This window comes from Dendrobates tinctorius, unplaced genomic scaffold (assembly GCF_039654945.1).
Source record: "Dendrobates tinctorius isolate UK_male_01 unplaced genomic scaffold, ASM3965494v1 ptg000084l, whole genome shotgun sequence".
NCBI classification, from domain to species: Eukaryota; Metazoa; Chordata; class Amphibia; order Anura; family Dendrobatidae; genus Dendrobates; species Dendrobates tinctorius.
The window spans coordinates 37720566-37741728 of NW_027361752.1; the positions used below are offsets into that span (position 1 = coordinate 37720566).

At 51.3% G+C, this 21163-nt stretch overlaps 1 protein-coding gene across 2 annotated transcripts in view; it reads left to right on the forward strand.

The window, feature by feature from the left end:
• The first annotated feature begins 6923 nt into the window (after positions 1–6923).
• PAXBP1 (PAX3 and PAX7 binding protein 1) overlaps positions 6924–21163 on the forward strand; it is a 31973-nt gene continuing 17733 nt past the window's right edge. The window contains exons 1-3 of one of the 2 annotated variants that reach the window (XM_073584528.1): positions 6924–7331; positions 17512–17637; positions 20485–20655. In XM_073584528.1, the coding sequence (XP_073440629.1) occupies positions 7082–7331; positions 17512–17637; positions 20485–20655 (547 nt within the window). In that variant the 5' untranslated portion in view covers positions 6924–7081. Of the gene's footprint in view, positions 7332–17511; positions 17638–20481; positions 20656–21163 lie in introns of both variants that reach the window. The other variant, XM_073584527.1, reaches the window with a different exon arrangement.

Here is a 21163-nt window from a genome sequence, read left to right on the forward strand (position 1 = left end):
TAGAGGCTATGTGAGGCCTCATACTGTATATAGGGGCTATGTGAGGGCTCATACTGTATATAGAGGCTATGTGAGGGCTCATACTGCATATAGAGGCTATGTGAGGGCTCATACTGTATATAGAGGCTATGTGAGGGCTCATACTTTATATAGAAGCTATGTGAGGGCTCATACTGTATATAGAGGCTATGTGAGGGCTCATACTGTATATGGAGGCTATGTGAGGGCTCATACTGTATATAGAGGCTATGTGAGGGCTCGTACTCTATATAGAGGCTATGTGAGGGCTCATACTGTATATAGAGGCTATGTGAGGGCTCATACTGTATATAGAGGCTATGTGAGGGCTCATACTGTATATAGAGGCTATGTGAGGGCTCATACTGTATATAGAGGCTATGTGAGGGCTCATACTGTATATAAAGGCTATGTGAGGGCTCATACTCTATATAGAGGCTATGTGATGGCTCATACTGTATATAGGGGCTATGTGAGGGCTCATACTGTATATAGAGGCTATGTGAGGGCTCATACTGTATATAGAGGCTATGTGAGGGCTCATACTGTATATAGAGGCTATGTGAGGGCTCATACTGTATATAAAGGCTATGTGAGGGCTCATACTCTATATAGAGGCTATGTGAGGGCTCATACTTTATATAGGGGCTATGTGAGGGCTCATACTGTATATAGAGGCTATGTGAGGGCTCATACTGTATATAGAGGCTATGTGAGGGCTCATACTGTATATAGAGGCTATGTGAGGGCTCATACTGTATATAAAGGCTATGTGAGGGCTCATACTCTATATAGAGGCTATGTGAGGGCTCATACTGTATATAGGGGCTATGTGAGGGCTCATACTGTATATAGAGGCTATGTGAGGGCTCATACTGTATATAGAGGCTATGTGAGGGCTCATACTGTATATAGAGGCTATATGAGGGCTCATACTGTATATAGAGGCTATGTGAGGGCTCGTACTCTATATAGAGGCTATGTGAGGGCTCATACTGTATATAGGGGCTACAGTATGTGAGGGCTCATACTGTATATAGAGGCTACGTGAGGGCTCATACTGTATATAGAGGCTATGTGAGGGCTCATACTGTATATAGAGGCTATGTGAGGGCTCATACTGTATATAGAGGCTATGTGAGGGCTCGTACTCTATATAGAGGCTATGTGAGGGCTCATACTGTATATAGGGGCTACAGTATGTGAGGGCTCATACTGTATATAGAGGCTATGTGAGGGCTCATACTGTATATAGAGGCTATGTGAGGGCTCATACTGTATATAGAGGCTATGTGAGGGCTCGTACTCTATATAGAGGCTATGTGAGGGTTTGTACTGTATATAGAGGCTATGTGAGGGCTCATACTGTATATAGAGGCTATGTGAGGGCTCATACTCTATATAGAGGCTATGTGAGGGCTCATACTGTATATAGGGGCTATGTGAGGGCTCATACTGTATATAGAGGCTATGTGAGGGCTCATACTGTATATAGAGGCTATGTGAGGGCTCATACTGTATATAGAGGCTATGTGAGGGCTCATACTGTATATAGAGGCTATATGAGGGCTCATACTGTATATAGAGGCTATGTGAGGGCTCGTACTCTATATAGAGGCTATGTGAGGGCTCGTACTGTATATAGGGGCTATATGAGGGCTCATACTGTATATAGAGGCTATGTGAGGGCTCATACTCTATATAGAGGCAATGTGAGGGCTCATACTTTATATAGATGCTATGTGAGGGCTCATACTGTATATAGAGGCTATGTGAGGGCTCATACTGTATATAGAGGCTATGTGAGGGCTCATACTGTATATAGAGGCTATGTGAGGGCTCATACTGTATATAGAGGCTATGTGAGGGCTCGTACTGTATATAGAGGCTATGTGAGGGCTCGTACTGTATATAGAGGCTATGTGAGGGCTCGTACTGTATATAGAGGCTATGTGAGGGCTCGTACTGTATATAGAGGCTATGTGAGGTCTCATACTGTATATAGGGGCTATGTGAGGGCTCATACTGTATATAGAGGCTATATGAGGGCTCAAACTGTATATGGAGGCTATGTGAGGGCTCATACTGTATATAGAGGCTATGTGAGGGCTCGTACTCTATATAGAGGCTATGTGAGGGCTCGTACTGTATATAGAGGCTATGTGAGGGCTCGTACTGTATATAGAGGCTATGTGAGGGCTCATACTGTATATAGGGGCTATGTGAGGGCTCATACTGTATATAGAGGCTATATGAGGGCTCATACTGTATATGGAGGCTATGTGAGGGCTCATACTGTATATAGAGGCTATGTGAGGGCTCGTACTCTATATAGAGGCTATGTGAGGGCTCATACTGTATATAGGGGCTATGTGAGGGCTCATACTGTATATAGAGGCTATGTGAGGGCTCATACTGTATATAGGGGCTATGTGAGGGCTCATACTGTATATAGGGGCTGTGTGTGGCTCATACTGTATATAGGGGCTGTGTGTGGCTCATACTGTATATAGAGGCTATGTGAGGGCTCGTACTGTATATAGAGGCTATGTGAGGGCTCATACTGTATATAGAGGCTATGTGAGGGCTCGTACTCTTTATAGAGGCTATGTGAGGGCTCGTACTGTATATAGAGGCTATGTGAGGGCTTATACTGTATATAGGGGCTATGTGAGGGCTTGTACTGTATATAAGAGGCTATGTGAGGGCTCATACTGTATATAGGGGCTATGTGAGGGCTTGTACTGTATATAAGAGGCTATGTGAGGGCTCGTACTGTATATAGAGGCTATGTGAGGGCTCATACTGTATATAGGGGCTATGTGAGGGCTCATACTGTATATAGAGGCTATGTGAGGGCTCATACTGTATATGGAGGCTATGTGAGGGCTCATACTGTATATAGAGGCTATGTGAGGGCTCATACTTTATATAGAAGCTATGTGAGGGCTCATACTGTATATAGAGGCTATGTGAGGGCTCATACTGTATATGGAGGCTATGTGAGGGCTCATACTGTATATAGAGGCTATGTGAGGGCTCATACTTTATATAGAAGCTATGTGAGGGCTCATACTGTATATAGAGGCTATGTGAGGGCTCATACTGTATATGGAGGCTATGTGAGGGCTCATACTGTATATAGAGGCTATGTGAGGGCTCGTACTCTATATAGAGGCTATGTGAGGGCTCATACTGTATATAGGGGCTACAGTATGTGAGGGCTCATACTGTATATAGAGGCTACGTGAGGGCTCATACTGTATATAGAGGCTATGTGAGGGCTCATACTGTATATAGAGGCTATGTGAGGGCTCATACTGTATATAGAGGCTATGTGAGGGCTCGTACTCTATATAGAGGCTATGTGAGGGCTCATACTGTATATAGGGGCTACAGTATGTGAGGGCTCATACTGTATATAGAGGCTATGTGAGGGCTCATACTGTATATAGAGGCTATGTGAGGGCTCATACTGTATATAGAGGCTATGTGAGGGCTCGTACTCTATATAGAGGCTATGTGAGGGTTCGTACTGTATATAGAGGCTATGTGAGGGCTCATACTGTATATAGAGGCTATGTGAGGGCTCATACTCTATATAGAGGCTATGTGAGGGCTCATACTGTATATAGGGGCTATGTGAGGGCTCATACTGTATATAGAGGCTATGTGAGGGCTCATACTGTATATAGAGGCTATGTGAGGGCTCATACTGTATATAGAGGCTATGTGAGGGCTCATACTGTATATAGAGGCTATATGAGGGCTCATACTGTATATAGAGGCTATGTGAGGGCTCGTACTCTATATAGAGGCTATGTGAGGGCTCATACTGTATATAGGGGCTATGTGAGGGCTCATACTGTATATAGAGGCTATGTGAGGGCTCATACTCTATATAGAGGCAATGTGAGGGCTCATACTTTATATAGATGCTATGTGAGGGCTCATACTGTATATAGAGGCTATGTGAGGGCTCATACTGTATATAGAGGCTATGTGAGGGCTCATACTGTATATAGAGGCTATGTGAGGGCTCATACTGTATATAGAGGCTATGTGAGGGCTCGTACTGTATATAGAGGCTATGTGAGGGCTCGTACTGTATATAGAGGCTATGTGAGGGCTCGTACTGTATATAGAGGCTATGTGAGGGCTCATACTGTATATAGGGGCTATGTGAGGGCTCATACTGTATATAGAGGCTATGTGAGGGCTCATACTGTATATGGAGGCTATGTGAGGGCTCATACTGTATATAGAGGCTATGTGAGGGCTCGTACTCTATATAGAGGCTATGTGAGGGCTCGTACTGTATATAGAGGCTATGTGAGGGCTCGTACTGTATATAGAGGCTATGTGAGGGCTCATACTGTATATAGGGGTTATGTGAGGGCTCATACTGTATATAGAGGCTATATGAGGGCTCATACTGTATATGGAGGCTATGTGAGGGCTCATACTGTATATAGAGGCTATGTGAGGGCTCGTACTCTATATAGAGGCTATGTGAGGGCTCATACTGTATATAGGGGCTATGTGAGGGCTCATACTGTATATAGAGGCTATGTGAGGGCTCATACTGTATATAGGGGCTATGTGAGGGCTCATACTGTATATAGGGGCTGTGTGTGGCTCATACTGTATATAGGGGCTGTGTGTGGCTCATACTGTATATAGAGGCTATGTGAGGGCTCGTACTGTATATAGAGGCTATGTGAGGGCTCATACTGTATATAGAGGCTATGTGAGGGCTCGTACTCTATATAGAGGCTATGTGAGGGCTCGTACTGTATATAGAGGCTATGTGAGGGCTTATACTGTATATAAGGGCTATGTGAGGGCTTGTACTGTATATAAGAGGCTATGTGAGGGCTCATACTGTATATAGGGGCTATGTGAGGGCTTGTACTGTATATAAGAGGCTATGTGCGGGCTCGTACTGTATATAGAGGCTATGTGAGGGCTCATACTGTATATAGGGGCTATGTGAGGGCTCATACTGTATATAGAGGCTATGTGAGGGCTCATACTGTATATGGAGGCTATGTGAGGGCTCATACTGTATATAGAGGCTATGTGAGGGCTCGTACTCTATATAGAGGCTATGTGAGGGCTCGTACTGTATATAGAGGCTATGTGAGGGCTCGTACTGTATATAGAGGCTATGTGAGGGCTCATACTGTATATAGGGGCTATGTGAGGGCTCATACTGTATATAGAGGCTATATGAGGGCTCATACTGTATATGGAGGCTATGTGAGGGCTCATACTGTATATAGAGGCTATGTGAGGGCTCGTACTCTATATAGAGGCTATGTGAGGGCTCATACTGTATATAGGGGCTATGTGAGGGCTCATACTGTATATAGAGGCTATGTGAGGGCTCATACTGTATATAGGGGCTATGTGAGGGCTCATACTGTATATAGGGGCTGTGTGTGGCTCATACTGTATATAGGGGCTGTGTGTGGCTCATACTGTATATAGAGGCTATGTGAGGGCTCGTACTGTATATAGAGGCTATGTGAGGGCTCATACTGTATATAGAGGCTATGTGAGGGCTCGTACTCTATATAGAGGCTATGTGAGGGCTCGTACTGTATATAGGGGCTATGTGAGGGCTCATACTGTATATAGGGGCTATGTGAGGGCTCATACTGTATATAGAGGCTATGTGAGGGCTCATACTGTATATAGGGGCTATGTGAGGGCTCATACTGTATATAGGGGCTGTGTGTGGCTCATACTGTATATAGGGGCTGTGTGTGGCTCATACTGTATATAGAAGCTATGTGAGGGCTCGTAATGTATATAGAGGCTATGTGAGGGCTCATACTGTATATAGAGGCTATGTGAGGGCTCGTACTGTATATAGAGGCTATGTGAGGGCTCGTACTGTATATAGAGGCTATGTGAGGGCTCATACTGTATATAGAGGCTATGTGAGGGCTCATACTGTATATGGAGGCTATGTGAGGGCTCATACTGTATATAGAGGCTATGTGAGGGCTCGTACTCTATATAGAGGCTATGTGAGGGCTCGTACTGTATATAGAGGCTATGTGAGGGCTCGTACTGTATATAGAGGCTATGTGAGGGCTCATACTGTATATAGAGGCTATATGAGGGCTCATACTGTATATAGAGGCTATGTGAGGGCTCGTACTGTATATAGAGGCTATGTGAGGGCTCGTACTGTATATAGAGGCTATGTGAGGGCTTATACTGTATATAGGGGCTATGTGAGGGCTTGTACTGTATATAAGAGGCTATGTGAGGGCTCGTACTCTATATAGGGGCTGTGTGAATATTAATATTGAGCAGAATTAATTTCAGCCTGTTGGTTCGGCCTCCACAACAGTCTCGGTCTCTCATGTGGCCCCGCCGCTGGTCCATTATGTATAGCGCCGTACATGAGGGGAGCAGTGCGCCCGCCGCAGTCTTCTGTCTGCAGATGTGCCCCAGAGCGCCTGACTGTTGATCACATGACCTATCAGAGGGAATCATGTGACATGTCACGTGATACGTCAGTTACTGGAGGGGGCTCACGCCTTCTAAACTGTCTGGCTCCTGAAAATCTTAATCCTGCAAACGGTGTAAGAGTTTTAATACAATCCAATTACAAAATATATTTTAAAACAAAATGAAATGCATTTAGACAAGAAAAAAATGCCCAGAGGTGAATGACGGCATCTTTGGAGCTACCGGATTTTGGCCAATGAGTTTCTTGGCAGTTTTCACTTTTTAGTCATAAAATGAGCAATACTTCACTTCCATCGCTAGTCTGCGCTGTTTCACTCTCTGTGCACAAATGCAATGCGGTAAGTAATACCACCATCCCTCACTAGATGCCGCTATTCCAACTTAGCTAGGCTTCTCGGTCCATTCCCTCTCTTGACCACTAGGTGTCACCCGTCTCTTTCACTTTTCCGTCACTCGCTAGTAACACCTCCATGCAGCAGGGGTCGCTGTGCCTGTCTCCGGGGAGCGCAGTGGCCGGGGGTGCAGTCGGCGGGCAGGTCCGGGGCTGCGGGGCACGCGCCGCTCGGTGTCCGCTATGTTCCGGAAGGCGCGGCGGGTGAATGTGAGAAAGCGGAATGATTCCGAGGAAGAGGAGCGGGAGCACGAGGCGCCTATGGAGGTGGAGCAGCTGGAGAACGTGACGGCCGAGCCGTCCTCCGCCATTCCCGGCCTGTTCCTTCATGATGGCGGGCCGCAGGGGAGCAAGCCTCGGAAAGCGGCCAAGGAGCCGGGCCCCGGAACTAGCAAGCCGGTAAACCTGCTCAGCTTCCAGGACGACGAGGACGGTGAGTGCACCGAGAGCCGTGTATACAGGGTGGGGAGAGACCGAGAGCCGTGTATACAGGGGGGGAGACCGAGAGCCGTGTATACAGGGGGGGGGAGAGACCGAGAGCCGTGTATACAGGGGGGGGGAGAGACCGAGAGCCGTGTATACAGGGTGGGGAGAGACCGAGAGCCGTGTATACAGGGGGGGAGACCGAGAGCCGTGTATACAGGGGGGGGGAGAGACCGAGAGCCGTGTATACAGGGGGGGGGAGAGACCGAGAGCCGTGTATACAGGGGGGGGAGACCGAGAGCCGTGTATACAGGGTGGGGAGAGACCGAGAGCCGTGTATACAGGGTGGGGAGAGACCGAGAGCCGTGTATACAGGGGGGGAGACCGAGAGCCGTGTATACAGGGGGGGGGAGAGACCGAGAGCCGTGTATACAGGGGGGGGGAGAGACCGAGAGCCGTGTATACAGGGGGGGAGGGAGACCGAGAGCCGTGTATACAGGGGGGGAGGGAGACCGAGAGCCGTGTATACAGGGGGGGAGGGAGACCGAGAGCCGTGTATACAGGGGGGGAGGGAGACCGAGAGCCGTGTATACGGGGGGGGAGGGAGACCGAGAGCCGTGTATACGGGGGGGGAGGGAGACCGAGAGCCGTGTATACGGGGGGGGAGGGAGACCGAGAGCCGTGTATACGGGGGGGGAGGGAGACCGAGAGCCGTGTATACGGGGGGGGAGGGAGACCGAGAGCCGTGTATACGGGGGGGGAGGGAGACCGAGAGCCGTGTATACGGGGGGGGAGGGAGACCGAGAGCCGTGTATACGGGGGGGGAGGGAGACCGAGAGCCGTGTATACGGGGGGGGAGGGAGACCGAGAGCCGTGTATACGGGGGGGGAGGGAGACCGAGAGCCGTGTATACGGGGGGGGAGGGAGACCGAGAGCCGTGTATACGGGGGGGGAGGGAGACCGAGAGCCGTGTATACGGGGGGGGAGGGAGACCGAGAGCCGTGTATACGGGGGGGGAGGGAGACCGAGAGCCGTGTATACGGGGGGGGAGGGAGACCGAGAGCCGTGTATACGGGGGGGGAGGGAGACCGAGAGCCGTGTATACGGGGGGGGAGGGAGACCGAGAGCCGTGTATACGGGGGGGGAGGGAGACCGAGAGCCGTGTATACGGGGGGGGAGGGAGACCGAGAGCCGTGTATACGGGGGGGGAGGGAGACCGAGAGCCGTGTATACGGGGGGGGAGGGAGACCGAGAGCCGTGTATACGGGGGGGGAGGGAGACCGAGAGCCGTGTATACGGGGGGGGAGGGAGACCGAGAGCCGTGTATACGGGGGGGGAGGGAGACCGAGAGCCGTGTATACGGGGGGGGAGGGAGACCGAGAGCCGTGTATACGGGGGGGGAGGGAGACCGAGAGCCGTGTATACGGGGGGGGAGGGAGACCGAGAGCCGTGTATACGGGGGGGGAGGGAGACCGAGAGCCGTGTATACGGGGGGGGAGGGAGACCGAGAGCCGTGTATACGGGGGGGGAGGGAGACCGAGAGCCGTGTATACGGGGGGGGAGGGAGACCGAGAGCCGTGTATACGGGGGGGGAGGGAGACCGAGAGCCGTGTATACGGGGGGGGAGGGAGACCGAGAGCCGTGTATACGGGGGGGGAGGGAGACCGAGAGCCGTGTATACGGGGGGGGAGGGAGACCGAGAGCCGTGTATACGGGGGGGGAGGGAGACCGAGAGCCGTGTATACGGGGGGGGAGGGAGACCGAGAGCCGTGTATACGGGGGGGGAGGGAGACCGAGAGCCGTGTATACGGGGGGGGAGGGAGACCGAGAGCCGTGTATACGGGGGGGGAGGGAGACCGAGAGCCGTGTATACGGGGGGGGAGGGAGACCGAGAGCCGTGTATACGGGGGGGGAGGGAGACCGAGAGCCGTGTATACGGGGGGGGAGGGAGACCGAGAGCCGTGTATACGGGGGGGGAGGGAGACCGAGAGCCGTGTATACGGGGGGGGAGGGAGACCGAGAGCCGTGTATACGGGGGGGGAGGGAGACCGAGAGCCGTGTATACGGGGGGGGAGGGAGACCGAGAGCCGTGTATACGGGGGGGGAGGGAGACCGAGAGCCGTGTATACGGGGGGGGAGGGAGACCGAGAGCCGTGTATACGGGGGGGGAGGGAGACCGAGAGCCGTGTATACGGGGGGGGAGGGAGACCGAGAGCCGTGTATACGGGGGGGGAGGGAGACCGAGAGCCGTGTATACGGGGGGGGAGGGAGACCGAGAGCCGTGTATACGGGGGGGGAGGGAGACCGAGAGCCGTGTATACGGGGGGGGAGGGAGACCGAGAGCCGTGTATACGGGGGGGGAGGGAGACCGAGAGCCGTGTATACGGGGGGGGAGGGAGACCGAGAGCCGTGTATACGGGGGGGGAGGGAGACCGAGAGCCGTGTATACGGGGGGGGAGGGAGACCGAGAGCCGTGTATACGGGGGGGGAGGGAGACCGAGAGCCGTGTATACGGGGGGGGAGGGAGACCGAGAGCCGTGTATACGGGGGGGGAGGGAGACCGAGAGCCGTGTATACGGGGGGGGAGGGAGACCGAGAGCCGTGTATACGGGGGGGGAGGGAGACCGAGAGCCGTGTATACGGGGGGGGAGGGAGACCGAGAGCCGTGTATACGGGGGGGGAGGGAGACCGAGAGCCGTGTATACGGGGGGGGAGGGAGACCGAGAGCCGTGTATACGGGGGGGGAGGGAGACCGAGAGCCGTGTATACGGGGGGGGAGGGAGACCGAGAGCCGTGTATACGGGGGGGGAGGGAGACCGAGAGCCGTGTATACGGGGGGGGAGGGAGACCGAGAGCCGTGTATACGGGGGGGGAGGGAGACCGAGAGCCGTGTATACGGGGGGGGAGGGAGACCGAGAGCCGTGTATACGGGGGGGGAGGGAGACCGAGAGCCGTGTATACGGGGGGGGAGGGAGACCGAGAGCCGTGTATACGGGGGGGGAGGGAGACCGAGAGCCGTGTATACGGGGGGGGAGGGAGACCGAGAGCCGTGTATACGGGGGGGGAGGGAGACCGAGAGCCGTGTATACGGGGGGGGAGGGAGACCGAGAGCCGCGTATACGGGGGGGGAGGGAGACCGAGAGCCGCGTATACGGGGGGGGAGGGAGACCGAGAGCCGCGTATACGGGGGGGGAGGGAGACCGAGAGCCGCGTATACGGGGGGGGAGGGAGACCGAGAGCCGCGTATACGGGGGGGGAGGGAGACCGAGAGCCGCGTATACGGGGGGGGAGGGAGACCGAGAGCCGCGTATACGGGGGGGGAGGGAGACCGAGAGCCGCGTATACGGGGGGGGAGGGAGACCGAGAGCCGCGTATACGGGGGGGGAGGGAGACCGAGAGCCGCGTATACGGGGGGGGAGGGAGACCGAGAGCCGCGTATACGGGGGGGGAGGGAGACCGAGAGCCGCGTATACGGGGGGGGAGGGAGACCGAGAGCCGCGTATACGGGGGGGGAGGGAGACCGAGAGCCGCGTATACGGGGGGGGAGGGAGACCGAGAGCCGCGTATACGGGGGGGGAGGGAGACCGAGAGCCGCGTATACGGGGGGGGAGGGAGACCGAGAGCCGCGTATACGGGGGGGGAGGGAGACCGAGAGCCGCGTATACGGGGGGGGAGGGAGACCGAGAGCCGCGTATACGGGGGGGGAGGGAGACCGAGAGCCGCGTATACGGGGGGGGAGGGAGACCGAGAGCCGCGTATACGGGGGGGGAGGGAGACCGAGAGCCGCGTATACGGGGGGGGAGGGAGACCGAGAGCCGCGTATACGGGGGGGGAGGGAGACCGAGAGCCGCGTATACGGGGGGGGAGGGAGACCGAGAGCCGCGTATACGGGGGGGGAGGGAGACCGAGAGCCGCGTATACGGGGGGGGAGGGAGACCGAGAGCCGCGTATACGGGGGGGGAGGGAGACCGAGAGCCGCGTATACGGGGGGGGAGGGAGACCGAGAGCCGCGTATACGGGGGGGGAGGGAGGCCGAGAGCCGCGTATACGGGGGGGGAGGGAGGCCGAGAGCCGCGTATACGGGGGGGGAGGGAGGCCGAGAGCCGCGTATACGGGGGGGGAGGGAGGCCGAGAGCCGCGTATACGGGGGGGGAGGGAGGCCGAGAGCCGCGTATACAGGGGGGGGAGGGAGGCCGAGAGCCGCGTATACAGGGGGGGGAGGGAGGCCGAGAGCCGCGTATACAGGGGGGGGAGGGAGGCCGAGAGCCGCGTATACAGGGGGGGGAGGGAGGCCGAGAGCCGCGTATACAGGGGGGGGAGGGAGGCCGAGAGCCGCGTATACAGGGGGGGGAGGGAGGCCGAGAGCCGCGTATACAGGGGGGGGAGGGAGGCCGAGAGCCGCGTATACAGGGGGGGGAGGGAGGCCGAGAGCCGCGTATACAGGGGGGGGAGGGAGGCCGAGAGCCGCGTATACAGGGGGGGGAGGGAGGCCGAGAGCCGCGTATACAGGGGGGGGAGGGAGGCCGAGAGCCGCGTATACAGGGGGGGGAGGGAGGCCGAGAGCCGCGTATACAGGGGGGGGAGGGAGGCCGAGAGCCGCGTATACAGGGGGGGGAGGGAGGCCGAGAGCCGCGTATACAGGGGGGGGAGGGAGGCCGAGAGCCGCGTATACAGGGGGGGGAGGGAGGCCGAGAGCCGCGTATACAGGGGGGGGAGGGAGGCCGAGAGCCGCGTATACAGGGGGGGGAGGGAGGCCGAGAGCCGCGTATACAGGGGGGGGAGGGAGGCCGAGAGCCGCGTATACAGGGGGGGGAGGGAGGCCGAGAGCCGCGTATACAGGGGGGGGAGGGAGGCCGAGAGCCGCGTATACAGGGGGGGGAGGGAGGCCGAGAGCCGCGTATACAGGGGGGGGAGGGAGGCCGAGAGCCGCGTATACAGGGGGGGGAGGGAGGCCGAGAGCCGCGTATACAGGGGGGGGGGGGGAGGCCGAGAGCCGTACACTACCGTTCAAAAGTTTGGGGTCACCCAGACAATTTTGTGTTTTCCATGAAATCTCATACTTTTATTAATCAAATGAGTGGCCAAATGAATGTAGAATCTCGTCCAGATATTGACAAGGGTCGAAAAAAAGATTTTTATTTGAAATAATAATTTTCTCCTTCACACTTTGCTTTCGTCACAGAATGCTCCTTTGCAGCACTTACAGTAATGCAGACCTTTGGCATTCTAGCAGGTAATTTGCTGAGGTAATCTGGAGAAATTTCACCCCATGCTTCCAGACAAGTTGGTTTGGCTTGATGGGCACTTGTTACGTACCATACGGTCATGCTGCTCCCACAACAGCTCAATGGGGTGGAGATCTGGTGACTGCGCTGGCCACTCCATTACAGATAGAATAACAGCTGCCTGCTTCTCCCCTAAATAGTTCTTGCATAATTTGGAGGTGTGCTTTGGGTCATTGTCCTGTTGTAAGATGAATTTGGCTCCAATCAAGCGCTGTCCACAGGGTATGGCATGGCGTTGCAAAATGGAGTGATAGCCTTCCTTACTCAAAATCCCTTTTACCTTAGGCCTGTTTCACACTTCAGTTTTTTTGTGTCAGTTAAAATCCGCCAAAATGGCGGAAAGCGGATCCGTTGCTAACTGATGTGAACGGATGCCACCGGACCGTTTTTTTGTCGGATTCGATGAATGAAGAATTTTTAAAGGAACCGCAGCCCAGGGAGAGAGAATTTTCTGTTCGCCAGAAATGATTTCAGGGTTAAATTTCCGGCTGACTTCATTCCTCCGGGCATGCGCACTATAAAATGCGGATCCTGCAGCAAAAAAAACATTGCATGGTCCGTCCAGGCATGTCGGCGGCCGAAAAAAAATTGACGGATCCGCAAAAAACGGATCCAACGCATGGCCATCTGTCAAGATCCGCCGGTAATGCAAATCAATGGGGAAAAAAACGGATCCGCCAAAAAAAATGGCGGATCCGGTTTTTTTTTGCAAAACGGCGTATTTTGACTGATGGTCAAAAACGGAAGTGTGAAACAGGCCTTATACAAATCTCCCACTTTACCAGCACCAAAGCAACCCCAGACCATCACATTACCTCCACCATGCTTGACAGATGGCGTCGGGCACTCTTCCAGCATCTTTTCAGTTGTTCTGCGTCTCACAAATGTTCTTCTGTGTGATCCAAACACCTCAAACTTTTGATTCGTCTGTCCAGAACACTTTTTTCCAATCTTCCTCTATCCAATGTCTGTGTTCTTTTGCCCATATTAATCTTTTCCTTTTATTAGCCAGTCTCAGATATGGCTTTTTCTTTGCCACTCTGCCCTGGAGGCCAGCATCCCGGAGTCGCCTCTTCACTGTAGACGTTGACACTGGCGTTTTGCCTGTATTATTTAATAAAGCTGCCAGTTGACCTGTGAGGCGTCGATTTCTCAAACTACAGACTCTAATGTACTTGTCTTGTTGCTCAGTTATACAGAGGGGCCTCCCACATCTCTTTCTACTCTGGTTACAGCCTGTTTGTGCCCTCCTCTGAAGGGAGTAGTGCACACCATTGTAGGAAATCTTCAGTTTCTTGGCAATTTCTCGCATGGAATAGCCTTCATGTCTAAGAACAAGAATAGACTGTCGAGTCTCACATGAAAGTTCTTTTTTTCTGGCCATTTTGAGAGTTTAATGGAACCAACAAAAGAAATGCTCCAGATTCTCAACTAGCTCAAAGGAAGGTCAGGTTTATAGCTTCTCTAATCAGCCAAACTGTTTTCAGCTGTGCTAACATACTTACACAAGGGTTTTCAAGGGTATTCTAACCATTCATTAGCCTTCTTACACAGTTAGCAAAAACAAAGTACCATAAGAACACTGGAGTGATGGTTGTTGGAAATGGGCCTCTATACACCTATGAAGATATCGCATTACAAACCAGACGTTTGCAGCTAGAATAGTCATTTACCACATTAACAATGTATAGAGTGTATTTCTGAATCATTTAATGTTGGCTTCATTGGAAAAAACTGCTTTTCTTACAAAAATAAGGAAATTTCTAAGTGACCCTAAACTTTTGAACGGTAGTGTGTATCGGGGGGGTTTGACCGAGAGATGTACATTGGGGGGGGGTCGACTGATGTGTGGAGGGCGCCTAAGGCCACATGTACACCCAGTATTTGTGAGCCAAAACCAGGAGTGGGTGATTAATACAGAAGTGGTGCTGAGTTTCTATAACGTTTGCCCACGTTTAGGTTTTTTCGCGTTTTTTTTTTAGCGGTTTTCCCTGCAAAAACGCTTAAGAAGCGCATACATTAAGCATCCCATTATTAGAATGCGTTCTGCAATTTTTGTGCCCATGCTGCTTTTTTTTTTCTGCAAAAAAAAACGCTTCGTGGAAAAAAACGCAGCATGTTCATTAATTTTGCGGAACATCTCTGGTTTTGCCACTATGTTCATTGAATTAGGATGCTGCGGAAAAAAAATGCAGATTTCTTTCCAAGGAGTCTGGTTTTGCTCCGGAAAATTCTGCATACGTGGGCACATAGCCTTATACCTTTTTCTCTGACCGTTCCACTCCTGGTTTTGGCTCACAAATACTGGGGTAAAAAACTCACCAAATACTGGATGTGTGCATGTGGCATAACAGGTGGACTTGTGGAGGAAAGCATCGAGGCAAAAAGCGGGCCTGTTGAGGGGAGGGAGGAGTTGAGAAGCGGCACTGTGGAGTGGTTGAGGTTGAGAAGCCGCTGTGTTCTGAATCCATTCCATTGTTGGTCCATGTGTCTGTTTTTATTACAAGTCTGGAGTGCCTTTTTTTTTTTTTTTTTTTTTTTTTTGTATCCCCAAAAAATAACATAAATCCATTTCCTACCCATTAAACAGTATTAAAAAACAATATTATAAAATCTCTGTATATTTAAATTTATGTATTTCGAGTTAAAAATTTTCTTTCAATGCCTACAGTTAAGGCATGCATGTTTGGTGCAATCCAAATCTTCCCCCAGTGTCTCGTTCCTAGATGTGGTGGCGACTGGAGAGGAGCTGCTATCACTGCACTATAAACGCCTCCTAGAAGCCAGGCTCAAAACGGGTGCTGCCACTTAAACGAGAAATGTCAAAAAGATGTTGATTCTCTAAAAGCAGATATATGGGATGAAATGGAGCAAGAAACGCCAGGGTGTTTTTAATACACCTGGTTCCTCGTCTGCCCATACACTGGACCCGTCCATCAGCCTCCTCCGATACAAGAGCAGCTTTACCCTGTGGTGTGTTATACGATTCGAGGCTGCTGATGGATGTGACTGCTGAAGTTCACATTTGTAATGAAACCCGATGGCAAACTTTTTTTTTTTTTTAGTCCAAAATGCATGTTTCACCCCTGATCCTGTTTTCACCTTCCTGACCAGGCTAATTTTTTCAATTCTGACCACTGTCACTTCGAAGTCATAACTGTAGAACGCTTGAATGGATCTCACTGATTCTGAGATTGTTTTCTAGTGACATATTGTACTTTGTTAGTATTAAAATTTATTCGATATGACTTGCATTTATTTGTGATAAAATCAGAAATTTGGCCAAAATTTTGAACATTTTCCCTTCCCCCATGACTGCACCCGTATATTAGGTGTGCTGTCATGGGTTCTGGAAAAAAACGGCTATCGGTAAGTAACCTTGGTGTTTTCCCTTCCCCCATGACAGCACACCTGATATACGGGTGCCGTCATGGGTTCTGGAAAAACCGGCTACCGGTAAGTAACCTTGGTGTTTTTCAATTTTCAAAAGTTTCATTTTTATGCCCAGAGTCGTATCGCACAAACTAGTTAATAAATAACATTTTCCACATGTCTACTTTACATCAGCACAATTTGTGAAACATATTTTTTTTATGTTAGGAAGTTATAAGGGTTAAGTGTCGACCAGCGAATTCTCATTTTTGCAACAAAATTTACAAAACCATTTTTTTTAGGGACCGCCTCACATTTGAAGTGACTTTGAGGGGTCTATATGGCAGAAAATACCCAAAAGTGACACCATTCTAAAAACTGGACCTCTCAAAGTGCTCAAAACAACATTTAATAAGTTTATTAACCCCTTAAGAACTTTTATCCACAAAAAAATTCCTTTAGACCACACATGGAGTACTGTGTACAGTTTTGGGCACCGGTGCTCAGGAAGGATATAATGGAACTAGAGCGAGTACAAAGGAGGGCAACACAATTAATAAAGGGGATGGGGGAACTACAATACCCAGAGAGATTAGCAAAATTAGGATTATTTAGTCTACAAAAAAAGACGACTGAGGGGCGATCTAATAACCATGTATAAGTATATAAGGGGACAATACAAATATCTCTCCGAGGATCTGTTTATACCAAGGAAGGTGACGTCACAAGGGGGCATTCTCTGCGTCTGGAGGAGAGAAGGCTTTTCCACCAACATAGAAGAGGATTCTTTACTGTTAGGGCAGTGAGAATCTGGAATTCCCTGCCTGAGGAGGTGGTGATGGCGAACTCAGTCGAAGGGTTCAAGAGAGGCCTGGATGTCTTCCTGGAGCGTAACAATATTGTGTCTTACAGTTATTGTTAGGTTCTTTAGAAGGACGTAGATCTGGGGATTTATACTGACGGAATATAGGCTGAACTGGATGGCCTAATGTCTTTTTTCCGCCTTGCTAACTATGTTACTATGTTAGACACAATTTTTTTTTTTTTTTTACTTTCGCAAAGGTAACGAGAAATTGCACAGTAGAATTTGTAGTGCAATTTCTTCTGAGTATGCCAATACCCCATATGTGGAGGAAATCTACTGTTTGGGCACACGGCAAGGCTTGGAAGGGAAGGAGTGCCATTTGACTTCTTGAATGTAAAATTAGCTGGAACAATTAGTGGACGCCATGTCGCGTTTGGAGAGCCCCAATGTGTCTAAACAGTGGCAACCCCCTCACAATGACACCGTTTTGGAAACTAGACCCCTCAAGGAACTTATCTAGATGTGTAATGGGCACCTTGAAACCCCAGGTGCTTCACGGAAGTTTATAACGTTGAGCCATGAAAAAGAGGAAAAAAAATATTATTTTCCCACAAGTATTTTTTAGCTCCAAATTTTGCATTTTCATAACCTGATACATTGGGCTGCAGGTGAACTTTACTGACTTGTGATTACAGTAATTTAATGTGTGTTTGTTTTTTGTTTAACAGAAGTGGAGGTCTTTAAAGTGAAGAAATCGAATCACAGCAAGAAAATTGCAAAACTACTCAAGAAAGAATATAAAGACGACCTGGAAAAGTTCAGACCTAGATCTGAACTGAATTTTGGACTTCCTGGTAAGGGAGGAGAGAAGGTTTTATTTGCTAGTGTTATATTTTTGCTGAAATTCATAACAAAAAAAAAAAAATTGAAGCCAAAGAGACACCAGATTTTGGTGATAGTCCCATCATTAGTTATTGTCATTGGTTCTGTTGAGAAATGGAGATCATTCCCGGCAGCCGCCTTCTCACCCTCGCTGGGATGCCAGGAGCTGGCATAAGTAGTGTCATCGATATCCAAGACTTGCTGGAAGCCCTCTCACTCCTGTTGGTGTTTCGGGCATGATCAGGGGCTTCACTGTCCCCACTTTCAGACAAATCAAGACATGTGGAGGAAGTAAGCGAGCCGCCGCAGCCCTGACTTCCCCCAGATGTCAATTACATGCGTAGGAGGGGAGAGAATGAAGCCAGTGCTTATACTAGGAGGGGAGAGAATGAAGCAAATGCTGATACTAGGAGGGGAGAGAATGAAGCCAGTGCTGATACTAGGAGGGGAGAGAATGAAGCCAATGCTGATACTAGGAGGGAGAGAGAATGAAGCCAATGCTGATACTAGGAGGGAGAGAGAATGAAGCCAATGCTGATACTAGGAGGGAGAGAGAATGAAGCCAATGCTGATACTAGGAGGGAGAGAGAATGAAGCCAATGCTGATACTAGGAGGGAGAGAGAATGAAGCCAATGCTGATACTAGGAGGGAGAGAGAATGAAGCCAATGCTGATACTAGGAGGGAGAGAGAATGAAGCCAATGCTGATACTAGGAGGGAGAGAGAATGAAGCCAATGCTGATACTAGGAGGGAGAGAGAATGAAGCCAGTGCTGATACTAGGAGGGAGAGAGAATGAAGCCAATGCTGATACTAGGAGGGAGAGAGAATGAAGCCAATGCTGATACTAGGAGGGAGAGAGAATGAAGCCAGTGCTGATACTAGGAGGGGAGAGAATGAAGCCAATGCTGATACTAGGAGGAAGAGAGAATGAAGCCAATGCTGATACTAGGAGGGAGAGAGAATGAAGCCAGTGCCGATACTAGGAGGGGAGAGAATGAAGCCAATGCCGATACTAGGAGGGGAGAGAATGAAGCCAATGCCGATACTAGGAGGGGAGAGAATGAGGCCAATGCCGATACTAGGGGGGAGAGAATGAAGCCAGTGCCGATACTAGGAGGGGAGAGAATGAAGCCAATGCCAATACTAGGAGGGGAGAGAATGAAGCCAATGCCGATACTAGGAGGGAGAGAAAATTAAGCCAATGCCGATACTAGGAGGGGAGAGAAAATTAAGCCAATGCTGATACTAGGAGGGGAGAGAATGAAGCCAATGCTGATACTAGGAGGGGAGAGAATGAAGCCAATGCTGATACTAGGAGGGGAGAGAATGAAGCCAATGCTGATACTAGGAGGGGAGAGAATGAAGCCAATGCCGATACTAGGAGTTGAGAGAATGAAGCCAGTGCCGATACTAGGAGGGGAGAGAATGAAGCCAATGCCGATACTAGGAGGGGAGAGAATGAAGCCAATGCCGATACTAGGAGGGGAGAGAATGAAGCCAATGCCGATACTAGGAGGGGAGAGAATGAAGCCAATGCCGATACTAGGAGGGGAGAGAATGAAGCCAATGCCGATACTAGGAGGGGAGAGAATGAAGCCAATGCCGATACTAGGAGGGGAGAGAATGAAGCCAATGCCGATACTAGGAGGGGAGAGAATGAAGCCAATGCCGATACTAGGAGGGGAGAGAATGAAGCCAATGCCGATACTAGGAGGGGAGAGAATGAAGCCAATGCCGATTCTAGGAGGGAGAGAGAATGAAGCCAATGCTGATACAAGGAGGGAGAGAGAATAAAGCCAATGCTGATACTAGGAGTTGAGAGAATGAAGCCAGTGCTGATACTAGGAGGGGAGAGAATGAAGCCAATGCTGATACTAGGACAACCCCTTCTTGATCTAAATGTTTGGCACCGATAAAATAATGCTTATACTCTCCTCCTGTTCCGGCGGTGTTGGCACTCGCAGTCCTGGGACTCTCGAGCAGTTGTTGAAACACGTGACCCCCAGCGCCCAATCAGCGCTGACTTCACTGTCTCTGCCTTCGCACAGATTGCACATGAAGAGGAAGTCAGATCATACATGTGACTGGGGGGAAGGGGGGGCCCCCCACACACGTGACTGGAGTGGGGGGAAGGGGGGGCCCCCCACACACGTGACTGGAGTGGGGGGAAGGGGGGGGCCCCTACACACTCGTGACTGGAGTGGGGGGAAGGGGGGGGCCCCTACACACTCGTGACTGGAGTGGGGGGAAGGGGGGCCCCTACACACTCGTGACTGGAGTGGGGGGAAGGGGGGCCCCCACACACTCGTGACTGGAGTGGGGGGAAGGGGGGGCCCCCCACACACTCGTGACTGGAGTGGGGGGAAGGGGGGGCCCCCCACACACTCGTGACTGGAGTGGGGGGAAGGGGGGCCCCCCACACACTCGTGACTGGAGTGGGGGGAAGGGGGGCCCCCCACACACTCGTGACTGGAGTGGGGGGAAGGGGGGGCCCCCCACACACTCGTGACTGGAGTGGGGGGAAGGGGGGCCCCCCACACACTCGTGACTGGAGTGGGGGGAAGACAGAAGTCCGTAACTTGTAAAGGGCAAAAGATAGAGCATGTTGGTGGGTTGCATGTTTTACGTGAATGAACCTTTTTGCCCCTTTTAAGTGTTTGCAGTTCTAGGATGATCATTTTTCTCTATTGTCTGTTTTGCACTTCTGAAGGATTAGTACGAGCTGAAAAGAGGAAAATGCTGCTGTGACAAACATGTCATTTACTGTGAGTTTCTGCTGTCATTTCTTCACCGCAGTTTCTGCCTTCTTTCCAGCAGGTGATCAGCAGTCGGGCAGGAATGCCACCTCCATAGATAACCAAGAAGAGGTGACTGCTGGCAGTGACCTGGGCGAGGAGGAGATGGAAGTAGAAAGTGAAAAAGAAGACGAGAAGCCCAAAGCCGGCTCTTTCACCAACTCCTTGTCCTCCTTAAATGTGCTACGTCCAGGTACTGAAAGTGCACAAGAGCCATCACTCGCATTCAGGGCATTATGCAAATCCCTAGAGCCATGAATTGTCTGTAACTTCTAATTGATTTACTTTTTGCCTGGTTTTCTATGAACACTCTATACCGTATATACTCGAGTATATGCCGAGATTTTCAGCCCATTTTTTAAGGCTGAAATTCCCCCTCTTGGCTTATACTCGAGTCATATACGCCAGGGGGTCGGAGGGGGAGCGGGGGTGTCAGATCATACTTACCCCCTGGCACTTCTCTGCAGCACCCCAGCGCCTTCCTTCAGCTGTCACATGGTACCGCTGATTAAAGTCATGAATATGCGCATATTCATGACTTTAATGAGCGGTACCACGTGACCGCTAAAGGAAGAGCTGCTGGAGACTGTGGGAGAAGCGGGGCTGCAGAGACTGCGCCAGGAGGGGTTAAGTATATTCGATATTCACCTATCCCCGTTCCACCGCTGCGCGCCGCTCTGTCCTCAGCGTCCTTTGTGACG